Source organism: Zophobas morio, unplaced genomic scaffold (genome assembly GCF_036711695.1).
Source record: "Zophobas morio isolate AGI-343-1 ecotype UQ-CSIRO unplaced genomic scaffold, CSIRO_AGI_Zmor_V1 ptg000021l, whole genome shotgun sequence".
Taxonomy (NCBI): domain Eukaryota; kingdom Metazoa; phylum Arthropoda; class Insecta; order Coleoptera; family Tenebrionidae; genus Zophobas; species Zophobas morio.
Genome location: NW_026972126.1, coordinates 2,860,208 through 2,876,866, shown reverse-complemented (window position 1 = coordinate 2,876,866; position 16,659 = coordinate 2,860,208). Strand labels below are relative to the sequence as shown.

The 16,659-nt window shown below is 34.4% G+C and overlaps 2 protein-coding genes across 2 annotated transcripts; both read left to right on the top strand.

Moving 5' to 3' along the window:
- The first annotated feature begins 1,544 nt into the window (after positions 1-1,544).
- Positions 1,545-3,908, top strand: LOC135131574 (uncharacterized). The gene has a single exon (XM_064059385.1). The coding sequence runs from the start codon at positions 1,545-1,547 to the stop codon at positions 3,906-3,908; it is 2,364 nt and encodes a 787-aa protein (XP_063915455.1).
- Positions 3,909-4,021: 113 nt separating this feature from the next.
- On the top strand, positions 4,022-5,644 carry LOC135131573 (ATP-dependent DNA helicase pif1-like). The gene has a single exon (XM_064059384.1). It carries the CDS (start codon positions 4,022-4,024, stop codon positions 5,642-5,644), a length of 1,623 nt encoding a protein of 540 aa, XP_063915454.1.
- The last annotated feature ends 11,015 nt before the right edge of the window (positions 5,645-16,659 follow it).

The following is a 16,659-nucleotide window of genomic DNA, read 5'->3' as shown; positions in this document are numbered from 1 at the left end:
AAAAATTGGTACACCTTGCCATTTGACTATGGAGAATATTTTCGCCCTATCCATTTTGCTGTAACTCGCCACTAGATGGCGCTGCAACACATCAACTTCTGTACCAATCAACCGATCCTCATCAAAATTGATATACGTTGGTATTTGACCATGGAGAATATTTTCCAGCGGCACCCATATATCTAATACTACTATATTGCTATCAGGCCTCAAAAAAGTCCGAAAACACAACGGCAGAGCAATATATCGGACCTCTTTGTCTCTCTATAGTACCAAACAGTACTGCTCATATACTCGTACTTGCTTGATTTTTAGTCGATAACGTGACTAGATGTGTTTTGACATTTCATACGTTCGCTTCTATTTTGTGTACGTGCGCACAGACCCTCAGTACTTTTCTAGACAGAAAACAATATTTTCCGTCTCCCTTTGTCCGTGAACACCGTTTCTATGTTACTTCTGAAGAGTTAGCAAGTATTAGATATATGGCGGCACCAATGACAACATTGTTTTCGTTGGTATTATAACAAAATTCGTATTGACCGCAAAAGAAAATAATTAGTGATGTTCACTGTCTACAATCCTCAGTAATAACAAAGAGTGAATTACTAAAGATTATTGAAAATGCCACCCAAAAAATCAAACATTGGAAGATCAACCAGACATCGCAGCAACTGGCAGCCAGTAGAGCTGCTGAAACATAGATCGCGTTGGCTGATTCTGCACCTGTCAAAGCATTATGAAATTCGAGAATCAGCGGCATCAATGACAACATTATGACAACATTGTTTTCGTTGGTAGACGAGTCATCTGTCTAATTACTGGAGATTATTGAAAATGCCACCCAAAAAATCAAACATTGGAAGATCAACCAGACATGCGCAGCAAGTTGCAGCCAGTAGAGCTGGTGAAACCATTGAAATACGAAACGCGCGACTGGAAACTGATCGGATCAGGGCCTCTACTTCAAGAATTGCCGAAACACCCGAAGAGCGAGACTCACGAATTGAAAACCTGCGGGTGCGAGCTTTTACGTCAAGAGCTGCCGAAACATCACAACAGCATGACGTACGTGTTGAAGATCTTCGAGCAAGAGCGTCTACGTCAAGAGCTTCTGCAACACCAGAAGAGCGAGACACACGACGTGAAGCAGAACGCTCACGGCAGACTCGATCAAGAACAAAATCGATCTCAAGAAAGCAGCGTTCAATTACGATAAAGACTATGGGGCCAATTCCAAGTTGGTGGCGCAAGTCACTGGTGCAGCGCAACTTTATAATGCTAATTTGGGTATCAAATGCTGGTTGCTAGGGGTGACGGAATAAACAAGCGCAATTTTTCGAGATAAATTGCGCCAACTTGCACTGCCTACTAGAGGTGCCGCAACTCCATGGTGCAAATTTCAATGGAAAGTGCGACAAAACTGCGTTTGTTGATTCCGTCACCCCTAGCAACCAGCATTTGATACCCAAGTTAGCATTATAAAGTTGCGCTGCACCAGTGACTTGCGCCACCAACTTGGAATTGGCCCCTAAGACTACAAAATGCATCGCGATGTTGTCATTGGTCCGATGACTAAATTGTGTCTACACTGTCGCGCTTTGAAGTTTCAAAAAGAAGCGCCTGGCATGTGTTGCTCCAATGGCAAAATCAATTTGCCACCACTGACTGAACCACCAGAACCACTGCTCACTTACGTTGCTGGACTTACTAGGGAGTCCAAACACTTTCTACAGCATATTCGGAAATACAACTCATGCTTTCAGATGACATCGTTTGGAGCGACGAATATTGTGAGATATAATAATTTTATGCCCACATTTAAAGTGCAAGGACAAGTGTATCATCAGATTGGTTCACTCCTTCCAGTATCCAAAGAAGATCCGCAATTTTTGCAAATTTATTTCATGGACAATGTGGAGAAGGAGATTGATCGACGATGCGCATTTAGTATAGCAACAGATCGAAAGATTATTGCTGAATTACGAGCATTATTCCACGAGCACAACTGTTTGGTCCGAGATTTCAAATCCGCATTGGAGAATGTAAGAGCGGATGACTTCAAACTCATTATCAGAGCAGACAAAACCCCATCGAATGAGCATGAAAGACGTTTCAATGCTCCAATAGCCCCTGAAGTAGCAGCTGTAATTGTCGGTACAGAAATTACTCGGCGAGATATTGTTATCAGCAGGCGAAATCAAACCAAGCAACGTATTGCTGAAACACATCGATCGTACGACGCACTTCAATATCCAATTCTATTTCCGCGAGGAGAAGACGGTTATCATCTCGAATTGTATCAAACTCATCCCGTCACAGGTGCTGCGACAACGAAAAAAGTCAGTTGTATGGATTTTTATGCATATCGCATCATGATTCGAGCCGAACAATCCAACCATATTTTAAAGTGTCGTCATGTTTTTCAACAATTCATCGTTGATATGTACGCCAAAGTCGAAAGCGAACGACTCAATTACATTCGTTACAATCAATCGAAGCTTCGAGTCGAAGATTATATTCATTTGCGAGATGCAATCGCGAATGATGGAACAATTGGTAATATTGGACAAACGGTTATACTTCCAGCTTCGTATACTGGAAGTCCAAGACATATGCAAGAATATGCTCAGGATTCTCTGACATATGTTCGCAGATATGGACGTCCAGATCTTTTCATCACATTCACATGTAATCCATCTTGGTGTGAAATCAAAGATTTACTTTTGCCTGGCCAACAACCATCTGATCGGCATGACCTCACAGCGAGAGTTTTCAAACAAAAATTGATACGTTTTATGGATCTCATCACTAAGAACCATATATATGGAGAAACTCGCTGTTGGATGTATTCCATCGAATGGCAGAAAAGAGGTCTACCACATGCTCATATCTTAATTTGGTTGGTTGAAAAAATTGTTCCAACTCAAATTGATGATATCATTACTGCTGAGCTGCCCAACGCAGAAGAAGATCCAGAATTATTTGAAATTGTGAAAAAAAATATGATTCACGGACCATGTGGGGGACACAACCCACACTCGCCATGCATGAAAGACGGAAAATGCACCAAAAAGTATCCACGCCAGCTGCTGCAAGAAACACAAACTGGTGGCGACGGTTATCCGTTGTACAGACGACGAAAACCAGATGATGGAGGATACACCACAACTAATATCAAAATCAATAACGTTGATTTCGAAGTTGATAACCGATGGATTGTGCCCTACTCTCCTATCCTTTCGAAATCATTCAATGCACATATCAACGTGGAGTCCTGTAATTCAGTTAAGGCAATAAAATACATATGCAAATACGTGAATAAAGGCAGCGATATGGCAATTTTCGGAATTGCGAATCCCAATGCGCCCGTCAATGAAATCGAGCAATTTCAAATGGGACGTTACATTAGCAGTAATGAAGCTGTATGGAGAATTCTTGGTTTCGACATTCATGAACGCTTTCCTGCTGTCATGCATCTCAGTGTTCACTTGGAAAACGGTCAACGAGTCTACTTCACGGAAGACAACGCACCCCAACGAGTTGCAGATCCACCAAATACAACGTTGACCGCTTTTTTCCAATTGTGTGCAACTGACGAATTCGCAAAAACATTAATGTATCACGAAGTCCCGCAGTACTACACTTGGAATCAATCGACGAAGAAATTTTGCAGAAGAAAACGAGGCGCCAGGCATCCTTCTATAGCTGGCATATTTTCTACTGGTGCCCTGTTCATCCAAATAATGGTGAATGCTACTATTTGCGAATGCTGCTTCACGTGTTCAAAGAACCAACATCGTTTCAAGCAATCAAAACAATCGATGGTCAAGAGTGTGAGACATACAGAGAAGCATGTTTTAAACTTGGTTTGCTTGAAAATGATCAACATTGGGACAACACATTAGCGGAAGCATCTGAGACACGTCATGCCCACCAAATACGAACTCTGTTTGCCATAATTTTGACAACCTGCGCACCTTCTGATCCGAAATGTTTATGGGAAAAACACAAAGAGACTATGAGCGAAGACATACTTCTCCGAGCACGCAGAAATAATCCCGGCTTGGATGTACAGTATTCGGAAGACATTTTCAATGAAGCACTGATATCACTTGAGGATGTGTGTATGTCGATTAACAACAAAATCCTCAATCAGCTTGGGCTGTTTTCACCGGAACGTGACAGAAACGATGTTATAGATAGAGACGTATTGCGAGAAAAACAATACGACGTCGATGCGCTACAAGTTTATGTTGAAACTCAGAAAAGGCTCTTAACAAACGATCAACGACTTGCATACGACACAATTATGGAGCATGTGCGAGGCGGAAATGGTGGACTTCTTTTTCTTGATGCACCAGGAGGCACAGGAAAAACGTTTCTACTCAATTTGATACTCGCTGAAATTCGAATGAAACATGAGATTGCTTTGGCTGTGGCATCATCGGGGATTGCAGCAACATTACTCGATGGAGGACGCACGGCGCATTCGGTTCTCAAGCTGCCATTGAATTTAAATCTAGCTGCTGATCCTCTTTGCAACATTGGAAAAACAACTGGAATGGCAACTGTATTGAAAACATGCCAACTGATTATTTGGGATGAATGTACTATGGCCCATAAGAAAGGACTTGAAGCACTTGATCGTACTCTGCGAGATTTCCGAAGCGATGAACGTCCACTGGGCGGAGCTCTGATCCTGCTCGCAGGTGATTTCCGTCAAACTTTGCCCGTGATTCCTAGATCAACACCAGCAGACGAGTTGAATGCATGCCTGAAAAATTCGTCTCTCTGGAGACATGTGAAAAAAATTACACTGTCGACCAATATGCGTGTGCATTTACTTGGAGATGTTTCTGCACAAATATTTGCCAAACAACTTTTGGATATCGGCGACGGCAAACTTTTGGCTGATCCTACAACACAGGAGATAGCGTTCCCTCCGAACTTCTGTCAACTTCAGTCATCAATTGAAGAACTTGAAGAGAGAGTTTTCTCCAACATCGCTAACAACTTTAGAAATCATGATTGGCTTTGCGAGCGAGCTATCTTAGCTCCAAAGAATGATGATGTCAATCGAATCAATAATAAGATTCAATTAAAAGTTCCTGGGGTGATTACGGAATACAAATCGATTGACACAGTTACAGAAGAGGACCAAGCTGTAAATTATCCAGTCGAATTTCTCAATTCGTTGGAGCCTCCTGGAATGCCACCGCACATACTGACGCTAAAAGTTGGCTCACCAATACTGCTCCTTCGGAATCTCAATACCCCGAAGTTATGCAATGGAACCAGACTTTCAGTGAAAAAACTGATGCCGAATGTGATTGAAGCAACAATAATTAGCGGCAAATGTAAAGGTGAAGATGTGCTGATTCCGCGCATTCCAATGGTTCCTACTGATTTGCCCTTTACATTCGAACGACTACAGTTTCCTGTGCGTCTTGCTTTCGCGATGACAATCAACAAAGCCCAAGGGCAGTCTCTACGCGTTGCCGGATTAAATTTAGGAAATCCATGTTTTTCGCATGGTCAACTGTATGTTGCTTGCTCCAGAGTAGGAACTCCAAAAACTCTGTACGTCTATACACCAAATCGAAAAACCAAAAATATTGTTTACCCACTAGCGTTACGATAGATGTTAGTATTGATTAAAATGTGTTCAAGTTGTTTCAGTTATATAGCGAATACAATAGTCAAAAATTTTGTTCATTCACGTGAATTACTAATACAAAAATGTGTACATTGTGTATACTAATGAAAATAAATGGAATAGCATTAATATGAGTTAATCTTATTATTCAGTTTTCTACAACGCATTCTGCGCTCCAGACCATACATTTATATCCACATATATACAAAGTAAATATATACACAAGCAGGACAACGTCTGCCGGGTTCCGCTAGTTTTATGTAAAATATAAAAACGGATTAATAAAACATTTTTATTTAAAGAGAATTTGTCCAGCAAAATTTAAATATTTCATTATCATTGTATTGGTTGGCATGAACAAATAAAATATGTTGCTTCTCGTTTAACCATCTATACGATACTTTTAAAATACATAAAAAATTCCACAGCAATTACCGGTCTACTAGGTGTTAAATAAAATCGGCAAAAGATAATAAACGACAGACGATACATTAAAAATAGCATGCAAATCAGTTTATTTTATCGATTAATTATTAATTTATTAATTATACCTATCAGAAATCTTAGTGTGATATGAATCTTCATCAAGAATTTGAACATCTTATTTAAAAAATATTGAAAAACACACCCTTACATATTGAAATGTTTGCACCGACTTTTGTTATGTACTAAATATATACAAGAAGAATTGTGTCATAATGAAGTGTTACAGTAAAATATAACAACTATGTTACCAAAAAAAAACAATTTTGTCGATAGTTATAACAACTATTTTTAACGTAGAAACCAAAATTTATCATTATTCAATTAAAATTAAAAAGTTAGCGTTATCACTAGATGCATAGCTACTATATATAATGTTAAAAACAAAACAAAAAATGTAAATATTCGTTCAAAATTTTAGTTTCCCCAATAGTCCTAGATAACAAATAGGAAGCTAAGCTTTCAGTAATTTTGATGTAGAAGTTAAGTTTCTCTTAAGGGAATTCTCCTAAAATGTACAATTCTGTGTAGTTTAAATCCTAAATTACAAGCTCCAAAATAAAAAATATAGGTATATATTATGAAGGCCAGTCGTTTTCTACATGGAATTTTCAATACATTTTCAGAATGTAATATCTCCATTATCATGACCTGACTTGACAGCTATGAAATTTCAAATATAACCAATACCGATAGCTTTCTCTTATAACGCAAGGGCATAAAATTTTCAATAAATTTTAATAGAATTAGGTTGTGGAATTTTAAATATAACCTCTCTGCAGCTTTTTATATGTACAGCAAGGGTAGTTTTGTTAAAAAGAGTTTATCATTATGTACCTATATATTTTTAATTTTAGTAAAATTTTTGCATAAAGTTTTTTAAAAATCAATATCTCAATTATTTATGTAAATTTCGGAACGCAGGTTTCAACACTGTTTCAGCTTACAAAATGCCAGAAATCGTACCAGATATATTGTCGATTTTTGTTGTTGGAACTAAGACACAGCAAAAAGCAGTTTGTCTCGTGGAAGCTTCCAGATGCTTCTTTTTACTGTATCTAATTAGTTCCCACAAACACAATCGACATTATATCTGCTACGATTTATAAAGTTTTGTAAGTGAAAACAGTGGTGGAGACCTCGTGCCAAAATTTGAGATACTCAATTTTTAAAATACGTGTTGCAAAAATTTCAACAAAATTGAAAAAATATGTGATAAAAAACCGTATTTTAAAAATACTGCTCCTGCATTATACATACAGGAAAAGTTGTGGACAGGTTATATTTAAAGTTTCATAATATTAAGTACGTTAATAACGGGACATTACATTCTGAAAATATATTGACAACGCCATATAACCAAAACGTAGCGACTCCTCTTTGGTCTTAGGAGTATACAAATCTGATTATTGACAAATATGTCCTGAAATTTCTCCCTTATAGCCATTTTTGTTTTTTACGTTTAATAATTAATTACATAATTTGGTGTTTCACTTTGTCACTATACGGATATGGTGTACCTTATGTTAAATAAGCGTAAATCGGCGAACGTAATATTGAATTTGAGCACACAAGGTCATTAGGCGAGACATAATAGGTAAATAACTTAAAAACTATTAATAATTGTATCAATAAACTATATCTACGATAACAATTGCAAATATTTTGTCACTTGCGAAACAGTCAATTGTTAGTTTTTTTTTTTCGAACGCAGCAGTGCGTTTCTGACGGTGTGCGTAGAAAAAGTATTTCAAATATTGTAGTTAGGTACAGTTTAAAACATGTTTGTACTAAAAATTAAAAGATTAATATTAACGTTATATTTGGTGAAATTAAATCACGTGTTTATATTGATCACTTTGGTATACCTACCTAGTTTTTTGCATGTATTATACTACCTAGTTAGTATCTATGTACATATTTCTTTTATTGGTAAGTATTTTGTATCCTAAAGTTGATAGTTTTTGAGATTTGTCAACATTCTTGATACATACACTAACATAACGTCGTAGACAAAACATAGCGACAAAGAACATAATTTTCTGGAGATTCGCATATTGTAAACTAAACACAGACGTGGCTTAACCACAATTTAATGTGGTAAAAATTTAGATAGATTAACACCAACCATAGTGTCACTATATGTCAAGTGAATATTTAAATCTACATTATAATATCTGTCACTTGTTACCACGGTGGTATAAGTAAGGTGTTTCAACTCCATTCATAAATTTTCATAAAACGGGAGCTTAAAAACTGGTATCGTAGTAGGTTGTGGGAGCTTAAGATGACCGCCACCATGTGATAGTTAATTGTACTATTTGCATTACCGACTGACGTTTGACATGACATTTGACGTATATTTCCCCTCATCTTTCAAAAAGATGTCACAAAACCTAACCTATATAGCTGACATTTGTGACAACTTGCATTCAAGGACATTTTTACGCAAATTTCATTCATTATTGTGGACAGTTTCATCATAGTATCCAGTAGACGGCGCTAGGAACTTTAAGCTCCCGTGGCCGTCTGGGATCTCTTCGAAAAAAGACCATTTTAAACTCGGAGTTCGCAGACCTGTTATATACAGGGTGTCTCAGAAATAAGTACATTAATTTTAACCAGTAACAGAACTCCTGAAACGGAACAACTTTTTTATCTAGCATTTTTTCCAAAACTCAAGTCGAATTTCGAATTTTCCCACCCATATATTCACGAGCCGTCTATGTTCACCTTAAATAATAACTTAAATAATAGCAACACTACAACAATGAAGAAGGTACCGTAGCAACCGTTTTGACACTGACAATCATTTTTATGTCAATGTTTTTCCCAAATCGTCTGCCAAATGTGCGCAGTTTTAAGAACGTTGCAGCATTTTCGAGAGTATGGATCTTTTAAACCGGCACCTCAGGATCGGGGTAAGTTACATAGTAATAGAATTGCTAATATTGAAGAGGCTGTTTTGAAGAGTGTCGAAGCTCGACCGGGCACTAGCACGTATCACTGTCTAGTGTGATGTATCGGAGAGTAGTATTTGGAGGATACTCAGAGAACAAATGTATCCCTTTCAGGACCAGAAAGTTCAGTTATTGAAACTAACAGACTTACCACGTAGGCAACACTTTTGTGAGTGGGTTAATAGAAAAATAAACGAACTAGCAAATTTTGTTTCTCTTATACCATCAACTGATGAGGTCGGTTACACGAGGGAAGGTGTTCAACACCCACATTTGGGCCGATGAAATTCCGTACGCTATTAGGGAGCAGGATTTTCAATTTCTCTCTAAATGTTTGTCACATTGACAAGATTAGGAAAATACGTATCCTAGTAACTGTTTTTGACCATAAATTATTAATTATAATAATTATTAGCGTCCATGGGTGACTAAGGATCCATGGGCGGGTAACCTTAATTGGGGTATAACTTTAACAATTTTTAACTTGATAATTAAAAAGTTCTTGACAAAACTCTACTTAAAAAAGTTGTTGAGTTCAATGAGCTCTATAACTGATTAAAATTAATGTACTTATTTCTGAGACACCCTGTATGGCCGTGCTTGTTACTCTGTTTTGACACTTAAATGTGGTGGCCAAAGCTTCAAAATTTTGACAAAACAAGTGTATAGGTTATTGTTGGGAATCTACTTTGTCGCTAAGTTTGTCTGCGATTTTATGTTATCGAATGAAATGTAATAAAAATTAAGATAAGTTGTACTAATAAAATATTATATTTTCAAGTAGATATTTCAAAATATGAATATGTGAAAATTATAATATTTTAGATTTTTTTTATAAACACAAAAAAAATTGATTAACTTTGTAACGTAGTACGCTTGTAAGGCCTAAGAAGAAATCAAGTTGATTAGGGCATGTTAAAATATACACAAGTTTCCATTGAAACAAGCACTATACAGAGTGTTTACCAAACCTGCGGCAAAAATTTAAGGGGTTATTCCTTGGATTATTTTAAGATTGTTTTGTCCTGAATGATTTTCGGACAGACACTTTGTTTCGAAGATACAGGGCGGTAAAAGTAAAGTAAAGCATCATGTACCTCTTTAATGAAAGTCGTTGGATTGATAGAAGTGAACCTTACTTAGGGCCTGCTCACAAATCACCATACTTAAATCCCTTGGATTTTTATTTATATTCAGCACCCTCTATATCTTCTAACCAAAGATTAGAAAACTTAAATAACCCAAGGAATACTCTCTGAATTTTTTCGCATGCAAACACCCTGTGTACTTGAAAATATTTTGCTGACAGATCGAGGACGGTGCTGCATGTAGCTTATATGTACCATATAATAACACAAAATGGAATCCATTATTCCAAAAAAAATCTATATTAATTTATATTTACCCATATAATGATCTACTCTTATGATAGAAATGAATGCGATTGTTGAATAAAAATAGAAATTATATATATATTTTTTTATACACGGATCTTAATGTGGGGGTTATCGTTAAGATGTATAATTATCTAACATGCATAAACATACTGATTATTAATTATTATGAAAAATGTAGGTAGCATACGAACATTTTAAATTTAACTAAATTATGAGAGGTGTTTCGATTAAATAGTTGGCGGATTTCTCAACACAGTAGATACTATTAGACATTTTTCCTTTACAAATACACTTAAAAGGGCATATAGTTTTTGCTAAAATTAAAAAAAAACAGCATTTGTTGATTTCAGTTGCTAACAGAAAAACCTGCATTAGCGATTTTCATATTCTTAGAGTGGCACTATATTTTATGCCGTTCAATCAAAGTTGTCATCGCAAAATAGGGAGTTACAAGCAAATTATAGGTAATTTATTTTTTTTAACTTTTGTAAAATTTGAGTTTATTATCTTTCTTTAAAACGTTTTGAAACTTCAAAAACACTCTGAAATCCGCCACTGAGTCTGTCGTCATTATAAGTTACTTATAATTTTTTTTTTCTCCTATATGTCAAATTTTAAATCTAATAGGTACTACGGTGTTGTCCGTAGTATTGTCAAGGTAGAATGCAGTATTGGTAGTTTTTTAATTTTGGCAAAAACTATACAGTTTAATTGCAAAATTTAAACAACGACGAAATTATTGCAAACTAAAGCGAGCTGCCTCATGATTATGAGTCATGACCTCATCACTGACATGAAATTTGATCAAACTGTTTCAATAGTTGTAACAAAGATGAGGGTTAATTTGAATCAACATGACAAAATAGTTGTGGGATGAAGGGTGGTCACTTCAGCAAATCGCCCATTTTTCAAATTTTTGGCAAGTCGGTTTTAGGCAGTTAAAAAATTGCAAATTTCCATCATAAAAATCATTCTTTTAATTTTGGATTTAACTGTAGGTACTTCACAAAAACAGATTTAAAAAAATCTGTTCTTTTGAACATGAATGAAGTTTATTTTAAATTGTTTTAAAGTTCAAGTTAGATTTACACATAGGTACTTTTAGATATGTGCGAATTATCATTTTTTTGCGATTTTTCCTTGTTTCACATAAATATAGATTGTTTTAGATAGTTATTTTCAATAGTTCAATATTTAGAGCAAATATTTTTTTTTTTATTGTCGACAAAGTAGGTACTGTGGAAACTGTTACTTCCTAAAGCGCCAATTGACGAGATATACATTTTTTAATGCAGCTATATTGTTTCTGAAAAATTAGGATTTTTTTTATTCAAATATTGCAAAATGTACCTACGAATTGTTATGTTTTTTCTCATAACGAGTTCTAATGAAAAGTAACCCCACTATATTTAAACATCTTTTGTTATTCAGGTTATCAGTTTCTTGGTGAAATTTAAATTCATATTTACATCTGATGTCCTGAAGATTGGTTGCGTAACTTTAAAAAATGTCCAAATAATATTTCCGCAGATAATCACACATTCCCGTCGGCTTCTTTGTAACAGCATATCTAATATTTATTTAAAATTCAAACATGCGTAAAATCTTGAGGTTGATAAAGTACTCAGTAAAAGAACCCAATGCCAATTAAGGTTTTATCTAAAATAAACAGAATATTTGTAAAATTTGAACTTCTATGTTTTGAGTAATAAAATAGAAAAAAACATAGAACAAAAATTCTGATATTGAAGCTCAGAATACGAAAAACATTTACTAAACATTTTTATACATATATACATATATACAAGGTTTACCCACCAAAATTTTGAGAAGATGTCGCTTTTTTAATGACAAAGAACAGACAAATTGTACCATCTACATGACAATCTTGCAGTACTTACATTTAAAATCGGTCCACTAGTTTCGGAGATAAATGTCTAGTAAAATCACTAATAAGAGAAAGCATGAAGTTAGAAATGTCTTAAAATGAGCCTACTACTTAGGGACATTTTGCTCCAATATTTAATAGGAGTGCAGAAGAGCAAAATTACTAACAATTCAAATAAATGTTAAAGCATACCTACAATGAAATAAAAAATGAATCTAATAGCATATTTAAACAACTGAAAGTAAAATATAAATCGGTAAATACATCATACAGAACGTGAAAGTGATATATATTCCATAATTTTTCAAATATATTTGCCACAGGAATTTAGCAGTATGCTAACTTACTAAAATATGAATAAAATGTGGATTTTTTAATAAAAAGTGAATTGATTTAATTTGCAGTTTTTAATTAACTGCTCGATAGGCATTTGATTAGAATAATGCCATTTACAAAGACATATTCCAATTACATTTTTGGCGCTACCGACTAAAAGCTTGGCCAATAAAGTTAATTTACAACTTATATGACATCTGACAAAATTTAATTCATGCAAAATTTATGTATGGGTATTATATAATTTGTATTCGGCATTTACAACTTGTCTAATAAACTAAACTGAAAGGAAAATTTTATAAGCGAGAATATGCATACATGTATCTAACTTTTCCATTGAGGAGAATTTCTTACATGGTTTTACTTGCAGATAATAAATCAGTACTTGAAGTTTCAATAACTACCTACTTGTACCTACCTAGGTAATCAAATATTCGATAAGCTGGTACATAATCTCCAGTAGTCGTATTAATGGAGCTATAAAAGGTCTAGTTTTAACACAAAATGTTCAATTTTGTATTTACTATGTTTAATAAAATGTTATGACGTTGTTAAATGTACAGTCTGCCATCGCAAATGTCAGCGATACAAATATCGTGCATCCTTACGAATATTTAAATCAGAGAAGTTTCAACTATTTGGTTCTCTGCCTTTAAATACACACAATTATAAAAATCAATAATATACATACCGGCTAATTTTAAAAACTTGTACGCCCTCTTATTGCCTTAATCCGTTCTCTGCATAGAGTTTAATTTTAACAAGCACTGATTTGAATTTTGTTTTAACCGAATTTACGTTACAGCATGAGGATCAATTTATGTGCGTAGATCTTACATAAAAGTTAAAACTTATATTTTTTTGTTATAAGACTTTTGAAGTGTAATCAATTGAGGAAAATGCTTTACATTACCGAAGATATATCAAAGTCGTTATTGTCATGTCAAATGAAAAATATTTATAGGCACCTGGATTATCTGATTTTCCTTCAGAATTTTTGAGACGAATATAACAAAATGCTATTTTTAAGGTCTTAAATTCATGTTATTTTTCAATTTTGTTCTTATAACAGGGAATTATTTGCTAGAATAAAATATTTATTAAAATCAACATGTACTCTGTGTACTCTGACGGAAATAGACATAAAATGCTTAACAATCATTGTTTTAATTAATTTTCTGCAAAGACAGTGAGATTAATGTTAACGATAAATATAACGAAGCGAAATTAATACGTATATTATATGATCGTTTTCCGGGTTGGAACCGTGTTAATTGAGTTTTTGGGCTCAGCGTTTCGCACAGTATGGTTGACATATTGAGTTACCGTGCTCTTTTGCCTTATTCTTAACCCTGCTCTTGAAGATGCCACTTACGAAAGTGTGCGAAACGTTGAGCTCAAAAACTCAATTTACACAGTTCCAACCCGGAAAACGATCATGTATTGATTCCGACCGTGGAAGCCTCCGAAATTATTAATACATATAAGTATTATTGTGAGTACTAATTCAAAAAGTCAAAAATTGACTATATCGGTGTCCCAGTCTACAGATTTCACTAGGGTAAATGTGTACAAGAGTGCGAATATGTATAAGAGTACGCACTGATGATTTCTGCTTATTAGTGCCATCTGGGTAAGATGAAGTTATAGCATTCAGAATCTAATGCTAAACCTGAGATAATGGTGCAAAAGTGACCTGTATATAGTTTACAGTTTGGTCGTACTGACGATTTTATGTTTACACGTTGTGTGGATGTAATTTTTATCGCTCAGAGTTTTAGTTTTTTGTAAGGTACGTACCAATTCTTTTATTTTACAGTAATAATTTTCATTAGCTGTAACTTTTAAGGTGTCGTTATACGCTAACAGTTTTACACTTTCTCTCCATTAAAAGCTTTTAACTTTGAAAACATTAGGTTATGTACAAATGTACAAGAGTGCACAGCGAGGTATTGTATAAGCGCATTGCTTGCGATACGTAGTCTAATAGTCTTGAGATACATATCATACGATAATGAATTATTTAACTCTACTACTTTGTACTGCTTCTCAAGATTTGTGGTGGTGGTTATGGCGTTTTTTTTTTTTAATCTTTACTTCCTGAGCGTGTTGTAATCGAGTCCGTCGACCGACTCTCTACATGTACGTTTTCTCGACTTTTCAAGACCCCTAGCGTACGGAGAAATAGTTCTCCCGTTTTATGTGTAGTCTGTAGTCACTTATTCCCATTTATTTTTACCTTAGAAACAAAGATTTTTTCATAAAATGTAATGCGGACTCCTAAGCGTTCAAATGCGCACTCTTGTGCAATGAACTGTCTAAGACTGCGCATTTACACATCTTGACAAAAGTTGAAATTAGGTACTCTTAAAATATAGTGGTCTTGGGACGTACAATTGAATATATCTAATCTCTAAACATGTATATGACGAACCCATATAATAAAATTTGTCTATCCAAAAAAATTGAAAAGTTGTTGACAATTTTACACTAAGTGACTTGTACACATTTACCCTATACATTTTAATTATTTGAAACAATAAACGAACGGTTAATTAACAAAGAAATGTACAAAATCAATATATGAATAGCTTAGCATCATATCATCTTTAAGTTTTTCGGAAACGACAACGTTGTTTTTCAAACAAAATAGAATATTTTTTATTTTATCGGGCGACTGGCTACTTTCATGTTTTCTCGAAGTTTCATAACCTGAGACTACGAAACTATAGATCACTCGATTCCGCCTGTCTGTCTGTCGTCAAAATTTGGCTAGCAACAATGTGATGACTTCCCTCAAATTAATTTTTTTTTTATTAAACACCATTTAATTTTTATAAAATAACATATTTCTATACTTGTGGTCTATGAATCCGCTTTAATTTTTTACACCAAGCATCCAGATTTTTACAGAAAAAATCACATTACGTCATTACATTTTATAGCAGTAGGTATACAGGTAGGAGCACCGACGTTTGGGAAACTAGGTAGTGGTGCCATCAAAATGTGGAATTATTAGCTAGCTGGATTTACTCATGGGTTTTTTTATTGATCAAATCAAGAACGATTTCTAGAACATTTGGGAATAGAGTACTTAATGTTGCGCCCGTCTAAATTTAATAATAATAAAATAAGGATTTTAATGTCTAATATTCAGAGTGTTTTGTTCCATTGTAGCTTAATTAATAATTTTAGTAGCTACATGCTTAAATATCACATTTTTTCGATGCGTAAACACAAACAGGCTGTGAGGGTGTTATTTGTGACAATGATTTTTGTTTTCCTCATCATGGTAATATTTAAATACCATTTCCCTTATAACAGACAATGTTGTCTATGAATATCTTGTTTTTATAAAAAAAATTGATAAAATTTCATTTGGCAACAAGGTTTAGGTACCTAATATATAGTTAAAAATATATATAAGCGTGGCTATATGTACCTATATGGTTATCGTCTTAAAAAATAAAATTTTTTCACCATTAGGTACACGCAGATTTACCAAATTTATTTTTATAAAAATATGCCTTAAAACTTTTAATCTACGAGTAGGTACCTACATCTAAAATATTTTTTTTATTAGATTCGTTCATAATGTACTCGCGTGTGTTCGCGACACTCCGAGCAGCCTGTAGGTAATAAAAATGTTAAATTACTGATTGATAACAAAAATGTAAAACATTTAAAAAACATATCCTGTTCCGCTTGAAATAGAAAAATTGATGTCATTTCCAAAAAAAAATTTTTACTAGTTACTTGTTCTAAATTTCGGAATTATTTTTACAAAGATCTTAGATATTAGAGTGGATTAGGCATAATAACAGTAAATAGAGATGCCGTGATTTAAAGGTAAATATAATAACATATTCTGTTTGATGCTTCAAAAAAAATGTTAATAGTCTATCTATTTTATATGTCTTTATGTTGAATAACCGT

Coding starts and splice junctions, on each gene's coding strand:
- LOC135131573 (XM_064059384.1), top strand. CDS start 4,022: ATGAGCGAAGACATACTTCTCCGAGCACGCAGAAATAATCCCGGCTTG.
- LOC135131574 (XM_064059385.1), top strand. CDS start 1,545: ATGCATCGCGATGTTGTCATTGGTCCGATGACTAAATTGTGTCTACAC.